Genomic DNA, 9,061 nt, shown 5'->3' with positions numbered 1-9,061 from the left:
AGGCATCCAGGTATTCCTCATCAATGTCTTTCCACATGTCGCCCTGGACTTTTTTTTCCTTCCAGGTTTGTCATAGCAATGATGACTCTTTTTAGTGACAATGGCATAAATAGCTCAAAACATGTCTTGATGTCACTGACTCTTGTCACAGCAAACCTTGTGATTCCAGGGGTCATTTTGATGACATTTGCAGCAGCTGCCCTGCCATGTTCATCATGAGGTATTTGTTTTGTTTTTGTGCAGGAATACTGGAAAACAAGGCAAAATGAGCATCCCCTAAAGCTCACATGTTTGGGAGAGGAGCTGTCTGTCAGTGTTTTGGCTGACAGTGCACTTAGGATTTAAGTTTTGGTTCTAATTATTGCTTTATAATACGACTTTTATAACCGGGTCGAAACCGACCCGAACAACACAAAGGTCATAATTTCAACCAGAGCATTTTATAATTTAGTGAAAAAAATTTTTTTGTTTTATTTTGTTGAAATAGAGGTTCTTGACAAAGTCAAAAAGCCTTGACGCAATAAACTAATTTACGTGTTTTTTAATGCATTTAAAACTTGGAAACGGGTCGGTGCCGACCCGAACACCAGAGGAAGGTTAAACAAAGAGGCTTATATATAATGCATTAGAGGTCAGTATTGGACACTAGGCTTGATTAGTACCGTATTTTTCGGACCATAAGGTGCACCGCATTATAAGGCGCGATATCAATTAACGGGTCTATTTCCATACACAACGCGCACCGGGTTACAAGGCGAATTAAGCGAAACAAAACAGCGATCGTCGGAGATCAATAGGGACGGAGATTTGTGGAAAGGGGTAGTGACTTAAGTTAGACCCTGGAGGACGCTGTTGTTGTTGTTCGCCCCTCCAGAGTCGGCGGTTGTCAGTATTTTTGTTCTGAATGGTCACCGTATTGTTGTTTTGACGCTGTTCCGTGCGGATTTTATTTTGCAGAGAGTGTGTTTTGCCTGTACCGATAAAAAAGGAGAAATAAAGAGTTTTTGACAACGAAAATATCGACAGCCATGTGTCTGAGTGGTCCTGCATCGCACCAAACATCGACAATACAAAAACACAACTCGGAGTCTCCGGGTGTTTGGAGGCACGGTGCGACGTTGCTCGGATTTGGGTTACAAGGCGCACTGTCGATTTTTGAAAAAATTAAAGGCTTTTAAGTGCGCCTTGTAGTGCGGAAAATACAGTAATATTATTTGATAACATTGTTACAATATTATTGTCAGCAAAAACCAGCTTACAGCAAATTGTTGAAATAGTTCGGCTAGGTACAGTGTTAGGCACACCAGCAAACAGAAAAGGCAATTTCAAACAATCACAGCGATAGCTGTGAATAAGAATGTAAAGCTTGAGTTATATGAAATTACAAGCCATATTCAAAAATAAACAAATTAACAAATACACGAGTAAAGACAGTAGTGAACCAGTAACCAAAAGAGAACAACTGCAAGCTGCTGGATCTCTAGCAGTACAAAAGACACTTGGAAGTCGGATCAAAAGTTATTAATCTACCTACCTTTCCTCAATAATTAAAACAAATTAATTTGTGTTTGTAAGTGGAGGGAAATGGGGAGAGCCATTATTCCATTAAAAATATGGATAAGATACTTATTTATTATCATATGACATACTGTTATCTGTTATTAACATCTCATATACTGGCATTCAAACTGTCTATTAATTAAACAATGTTTTGAAAACCAAGAAATGTCATCAATGATGAATGAAACCCAACTGTAGACAGGTTATTTACAGGATAAAATTCTGTAAATAACCTGTCCACAGCATTACACAGCAATGAACAATATTTGTACTTGAATAAATAACAATCAATAGCAGAAACAAGTATTAGTCTGTTATGGAACATCTATACCAGTGGTTCCCTCTTTACATCTATATCAGTGGTTGTTCCCTTAGTTACACCTATACCAGTGGTTCCCTTGGTTACATCTATACCAGTGGTCCCCAATATTTTTTGTTCCAAGAATTGGTCCCCCGTACCAGCTGTTACTACAGACTGGTACCAAGATGCTGAGCATTAAAGGATCATTACATTTTCAACGTAAAACATCTTTTAGACTCTTGTATCAGAGTTTGTATGACATATTATTTTAAAATATTTACAGATTATCTTAAAGAAAGTAATATATATACTGTATATATATTACTTTCTTTAAGATAATCTGTAAATATTTTAAAATAATATGTCATACAAACTCTGATACAAGAGTCTAAAAGATGTTTTACGTTGAAAATGTAATGATCCTTACATTTTCAACGTAAAACATCTTTTAGACTCTTGTATCAGAGTTTGAATGACATATTATTTTAAAATATTTACAGATTATCTTAAAGAAAGTAATATATATACAGTATATATATTACTTTCTTTAAGATAATCTGTAAATATTTTAAAATAATATGTCATTCAAACTCTGATACAAGAGTCTAAAAGATGTTTTACGTTGAAAATGTAAGGATCATTACATTTTCAACGTAAAACATCTTTTAGACTCTTGTATCAGAGTTTGAATGACATATTATTTTAAAATATTTACAGATTATCTTAAAGAAAGTAATATATATACAGTATATATATTACTTTCTTTAAGATAATCTGTAAATATTTTAAAATAATATGTCATACAAACTCTGATACAAGAGTCTAAAAGATGTTTTACGTTGAAAATGTAATGATCCTTACATTTTCAACGTAAAACATCTTTTAGACTCTTGTATCAGAGTTTGTATGACATATTATTTTAAAATATTTACAGATTATCTTAAAGAAAGTAATATATATACTGTATATATATTACTTTCTTTAAGATAATCTGTAAATATTTTAAAATAATATGTCATACAAACTCTGATACAAGAGTCTAAAAGATGTTTTACGTTGAAAATGTAATGATCCTTTAATGCTCAGCATCTTGGTACCAGTCTGTAGTAACAGCTGGTACGGGGGACCAATTCTTGGAACAAAAAATATTGGGGACCACTGGTATAGGTGTAACTATGGGAACCACTGGTATAGGTGTAACTAAGGGGACCACAGGTATAGATGTAACTGAGGGGACCACTGGTATAGGTGTAACTAAGGGAACCACTGATATAGATGTAAAGAGGGAACCACTGGTATTGATGTAACTAAGGGGACCACTGGCATAGATGTAACTAAGGGAATCACTGGTATAGATGTTCCATAACAGACTAATACTTGTTTCTGCTATTGATTGTTATTTATTCAAGTACAAATATTGTTCATTGCTGTGTAATGCTGTGGACAGGTTATTTACAGAATTTTATCCTGTAAATAACCTGTCCACAGCATTACACAGCAATGAACAATATTTGTACTTGAATAAATAACAATCAATAGCAGAAACAAGTATTAGTCTGTTATGGAACATCTATACCAGTGGTCCCCAATATTTTTTGTTCCAAGAATTGGTCCCCCGTACCAGCTGTTACTACAGACTGGTACCAAGATGCTGAGCATTAAAGGATCATTACATTTTCAACGTAAAACATCTTTTAGACTCTTGTATCAGAGTTTGAATGACATATTATTTTAAAATATTTACAGATTATCTTAAAGAAAGTAATATATATACAGTATATATACAGTGGTATGAAAAAGTTTGGGCACCCCTGATCATTTTCAGGATTTTCTTTTATGGATCATTGGTTGTTCGGAACAGCAATTTCAATTAAATATATATCATATAGCAAACAAACCCAGTGATATTTAAGAAGTGAAATGAAGTTTATAGGATTTACAGAAAGTGTGCAATAATTACTTAAACAAAAGTAGGCAGGTGCATACATTTGGGCAACCCAACAGAAAAACCCCATCTGGAGCAAGATCATGTTTGGAGCTGGTCTGTGGGTTGAGTTTGACTGTTCTCACCATCCTTCGCCTCTGCTTATCTGAGATTTTTCTTGGCCTGCCACTACAGGCCTTAACTAGAACTGTGCCTGTGGTGTTCCATTTCCTCACTATGTTCGTTACAGTGGAAACTGACAGCTGAAATCTCTGAGCTAGCTTTTTGTATCCTTCCCCTAAACCATGATGTTGAACAATCGTTGTTTTCAGGTCATTTGACTGTTGTTTTGAGGCTCCCATGTTGCCAGTCTTCAGAGAAGATGCAAAGGGGAGAACAACCTGCAACTGGCCACCTTAAATACCCTTTCTCATGATTGGCTTCACCTGTGTATGTAGGTCAAGGGTCAATGAGCTTACCAAACAAATGTTGTGTTCCAATAATTAGTGCTAAAGGTATTCAAATCAATAAAACAAGGGTGCCCAAATGTATGCACCTGCCTACTTTTGTTTAAGTAATTATTGTACACTTTCTGTAAATCCTATAAACTTCATTTCACTTCTTAAATATCACTGTGTTTGTTTGCTATATGATATACATTTAATCGAACAACCAATAATCCATTTCTTTGAATGAAGTAAGGTTGTAAAAATTTGTAAATTTTTTCACTATGTCCCACTGCGGCCCAGCACTTAGGGAATGACCTATGGACTGGTACTGGTCTGCGGATCGGGGGTTGGGGATCCCATATCTGAATTTTCATTTATAACCAGCCCTTCAACAGGAACTGTACTGCTGATGCCCCCGATGAAAATGAGTTTGACACACCTGATATAAATAGATCAGTTAGATGGCTATAATAAATAGATATTGGCAAATGGAACATTCTTGACAAATAGCACTGAAACTGTACAATTATTCGGTTCGAAAGCTGTTGTTTGAATAATCAAAAAACAAGACAAAAGTTTCATGGTAGAAACTTTCCTATAATCGAGTATAATTAAGAGTATTGTAATGAATGTGTCAACCTTTTAATCGCGCTGTAATCGAAACACAACAAATCGTGAAGTTTCTAAAAACGAGCCTTTCTGGTGTTCCTGAAGGCATCACACAACTTCCGCATGCGTTTGTATAAAACTTTATTGACACAACTGAAGAGAGACGGCCCTATTCAGTGTCACTGCTGCAGCTGTTTCCTGGTCTAAGGTTTGTGAGTATACCTTATAGTTTTTAACGATTAAAAATCATTGACGTTCGATCGAAGGTAGATGTAAAACTGATCAGAGTTTTAGATAAAAACAAAGATTCACTTTTGTAGAGACTCGTTTGATTCAGTAAAAGTTAAAGAAGTTTTTTTAATTGATGAATTTAATAGCTTTTAATTTTGTCTACGAAGTGTTTCCTCGTTCTTCTCTGACGTCATTGTGTAACGTAACTTTATGAATGAATAGATAAGCAATTGAATGGCGTAAGGTTTTTTTTAACGTAAAATCGTTTTTTAATGTGTGAAATCAACGAAACGTTCACGATAATTTATTGGGACGTCACATTGTCAGTAAAAGTACTTTTAAATTCAAATCCAATTTTACGCTTACTTTATTTAATTATTATTATGTTTAGAATTACGATGTGGTTTAGTTATTTAATTGTTTTTCAATCAGACTTTCAGACATATAAACAAGTAATTTAGTTTAAAACATACAAAAAAAAAAAAAAAGAAAAACAGCGATGTTTTTTGGGGGGAAGTGTTTCAAGTAAATAATATAGATAGCCAAGGATCTATAGCTAGATCCTTGGCTGAAATCTAGCTATAACTGGATTAAAACCTACTTATCACATAATTAATTGGTACTATTTCTGACATTCGTCTTTTAACCTTCAGTTTTACTTGGCTTCTTTCCCTTTTCTAATGTATTTTTTATGCATTTATTCTTTTTTTTTGCAATCGTTTTGTCAGTTTTGTGATAATTTATTCCTATTGGAGCTGAAACCTGAGGTTCCACAACACTGCAAATGGCCTAACATGTAAAAAAAATGTTAATATGTAATAGACAAATTTGACAAAGCATGTTCTACACAGCCCAAGAAGGTTATGTGCTACTGAAGACTAGCCGAACATTTTACTAACTGGTAGTACTAACATAGTAGCATTAAAAGGAGTATTAATCTGCACATTTCTGACCCAGGTATTTGTGTATCTATGTACATGTATGTGCGTAAAGGGAACATTGTGCTGTGGACATAGGTATGAAGATGGCTGAAGTAAACAGAGAGGACGTCTCATTTTCGTCACGTGTGATCAGGACAGTGTTTGTTGTTCTGCTGCTCGACCTTCTTGCCTTCACACTCATTCTTCCTCTATTACCATCCATTTTGGAGCATCATGCTCAAACAGGGGTGAGAACACACATGCACATACAAACATTTACTCTGCAGTATGAGGTTTCTATCCTAGCAGGCTTTTGGTGGGTGAAAACACTTGAACACAATCTAAATATATATGTCTATGTAAATTCTATGTAAGTGCCATCCAGGTCATCTTTTACAGAGCAATTAACCAGAACAACTGGACTGGTAGGTTTTTCAAGGTCATTGCACCTCTAATCCAACAGTCGTCTTTAGTTCCATCTAACTGCTGTGAAAAAGTGAAAAAGAGTGTTGTATCCATGCTCCTTCTGCTAAAATCCCCATTTTTCTCTATGGAATTTTGATATCACATTGATTTGTGTGTGTGTTCTAGGATGTTGTGTATCAATCCCTGCAGAGTCTAGTTGACTGTTTCAAAGAGACTCTTGGGATTCCTCTGGAGAAGAAATACAACAATGTCATGTTTGGAGGTGTGTTTCTTAGTTTCTTAACCCTTGTGCGGTCCTTCGCATTGTTGTACACACCGTTTGTCCTTGCAATGTTTTTCACCATATGAGGAAAAGTTGGCACAAGTCATGCAATACAGGAACATGCACACACACACACACACACACACACACACAAATACATATTGGGTCTAGGTCACGGCCGAGTCACCTAGACCCAATAAGGGTTAAACAATTAATAATAAGTAATTATTGTGTCGTATGACCAGTAAATGACAAATGTTATTGTATGACCTTGCAGGTTTAATCGGGGCACTGTTTTCACTGCTACAGTTTCTGTCTTCACCCGTGACTGGAGCTCTTTCAGACCGACATGGCCGGCGTCCTCTGCTAATCTTAACTACGGTAAATCACAAACACATACTTAATCAGTGACATGCATTCAAATTAGTGGCACTTAATTACTCACTCTTCTATACCAGAATTCATAAGGAATTGCTTTTAGCTCAAAAGGACACAGAAGCTGTTGGTCTTTGGCTGCCTTCTGTGGTCAGTTTGTGATACTGCAGTAAATATTAATATTTATGTACGAAGACATTATTATTTGCAAAATTGGTTGTATATAAACTGTACATAGTGTATTATAAAAATCGTGTAACTTGTGTAACATCTGAATGTGTTGCAGGTGGGGCTGATGGCATCTTATGCAGTGTGGGCGGTCTCACAGAGCTTCAGCATGTTCCTTCTGTTCCGGGTTATTGGTGGCATCTGTAAAGGCAACATCAGCCTCTGCACTGCCATCGTGGCTGATCTGCCGTGTCCAAAAGCTCGGAACCGAGGAATGGTATGAAAGTTTATGGACATGACAAATGTAGGTGTAATTTCTAATGAATGCTGATGTTCAACAGGCAATGGTGGGTGTATCCTTTTCTCTGGGCTTCACTGTTGGGCCTCTGATGGGGGCATATTTTGCCCTCACCTCCACCACCACAGGAAATGTTTCCCACAGTATCCCTGCTCTGCTCGCCCTCACCTTAAGCACCCTGGATCTGCTTGTCATCTGCATCATGGTGCCAGAGACACTAAAAAAGGAAGTCAAGGTGAGGTAACACCAGAAGTCAAGATGAGGTAACGCAGGATGTCAAAGTGAGGTCAGACAGGAAGTAAATATTGGTGTCACCAAAGATTAGGTGAGATTCAGGGGGTATGATTGGAGTCTACAAGATGTAGATCTCAGAGAACATGGCAATATGACAAAAAGTGATGTCATTTCTAGAATTTTATTTTATTATTAGTGTTATTACCATGTGGCGCTTTGGCCCAGAGGCAATGTCTCTGTCATTGGTGTGGAACCCCAGGGTTCACCTCCTGGGCAAGTTCGAATCCCGGTTAGGGCGGTTGGTACCTTCCAGTGGACTCACCACCCGCAGGAAGGTTTGGGGGGTTGGTACGGTGCAGTGTGATTTGGGTGGCGACTGCTACCCCCGCGACCCGGTAACGGATAAGCGGATGAAAATGGATGGATGGATGGATGTTATTACCATATGTTCCGCACTATAAGGCGCAATTGACAGTGTGCCTTATAACCTGGTGCGCCTTATGTATTACTTCTGGTTGTGCTTACTGAGCTCGAACTGATTTTATAAAGTCAAACCAACTGGGAGCCCACAATTAGAAGATGTTCATCAACTATTATTACAGTATGGTTGTTTAACCCAAATCCGTGCAACGTCGCGTCGTGCCTCCAATAACGCAGAGACTCTGACTTGTGTTTTTGAATTGTCGATGTATGGTGCGATGCAGAACGAGTCAGACGCATGGCTGTCGTTTTTTTTCGTGGTCAAGAACTTATTTCTCCTTTTTTTATCGATACAGGAAAAACACACTCAGACGCTTAATGCGCCTTATAACCCGGTGTGCCTTATGGTCTGAAAAAGTTGTTTTTGTGTATTATGTTATGGATCTTTATTTCTAAAATGTGTTGTTGGTTCATTTTTTTTTTCTTTCCAGACTACATCATCTATCTTCACAGACTCTAGCAGCCTCTTGAATCCACTCAGTCTCTTTAATTTCTCAGCTGTGACCAAAACGGAAGCCCCTCCTCCAAAAGATCGTGAGTTTGACTTAAGTTTACATTTTTGAAGCATGTTTGTGTTGAAGCATGCTGTTTTCCAGCTATCAATTCTAGTTAATGAAAACAACGTCAAAGATGATGATGCTGATGCTGTGTGTTGACAGAGATGAAGAAGCTGCGGCTCCTGGGACTCATTTACTTCTTTTATCTTTTCTTCTTCTCTGGTCTGGAGTTTACTCTCAGTTTTTTGACACACCAACGTTTCCACTTCAGCAGGTGAACAAATGCACAGACAGTATTGATGTTTTTCTCAATATTTTAGAAATTCA

At 37.0% G+C, this 9,061-nt stretch overlaps 1 protein-coding gene across 4 annotated transcripts in view; it reads left to right on the top strand.

Annotated features, from left to right (window-relative positions):
* The first annotated feature begins 4,954 nt into the window (after positions 1 to 4,954).
* LOC103397548 (major facilitator superfamily domain-containing protein 10) overlaps positions 4,955 to 9,061 on the top strand; it is a 6,427-nt gene continuing 2,320 nt past the window's right edge. Inside the window, exons 1-8 of one of the 4 annotated variants that reach the window (XM_008335847.3) lie at positions 4,955 to 5,051; positions 6,068 to 6,242; positions 6,586 to 6,682; positions 6,960 to 7,063; positions 7,344 to 7,502; positions 7,567 to 7,758; positions 8,669 to 8,771; positions 8,897 to 9,008. In XM_008335847.3, coding sequence (XP_008334069.1) covers positions 6,093 to 6,242; positions 6,586 to 6,682; positions 6,960 to 7,063; positions 7,344 to 7,502; positions 7,567 to 7,758; positions 8,669 to 8,771; positions 8,897 to 9,008 — 917 coding nt within the window. In that variant the 5' untranslated portion in view covers positions 4,955 to 5,051; positions 6,068 to 6,092. Of the gene's footprint in view, positions 5,056 to 5,085; positions 6,243 to 6,585; positions 6,683 to 6,959; positions 7,064 to 7,343; positions 7,503 to 7,566; positions 7,759 to 8,668; positions 8,772 to 8,896; positions 9,009 to 9,061 lie in introns of those variants that run through there. The other 3 variants (XM_025053207.1, XM_017042937.2, XM_025053206.1) reach the window with 3 other exon arrangements.

This window comes from Cynoglossus semilaevis, chromosome Z (genome assembly GCF_000523025.1).
Source record: "Cynoglossus semilaevis isolate Cse_v1.0 chromosome Z, Cse_v1.0, whole genome shotgun sequence".
In the NCBI taxonomy this organism is placed as follows: Eukaryota; Metazoa; Chordata; class Actinopteri; order Pleuronectiformes; family Cynoglossidae; genus Cynoglossus; species Cynoglossus semilaevis.
Note: the sequence above shows the minus strand (reverse complement) of the source record. Positions and strands in the feature narration are given on the sequence as shown.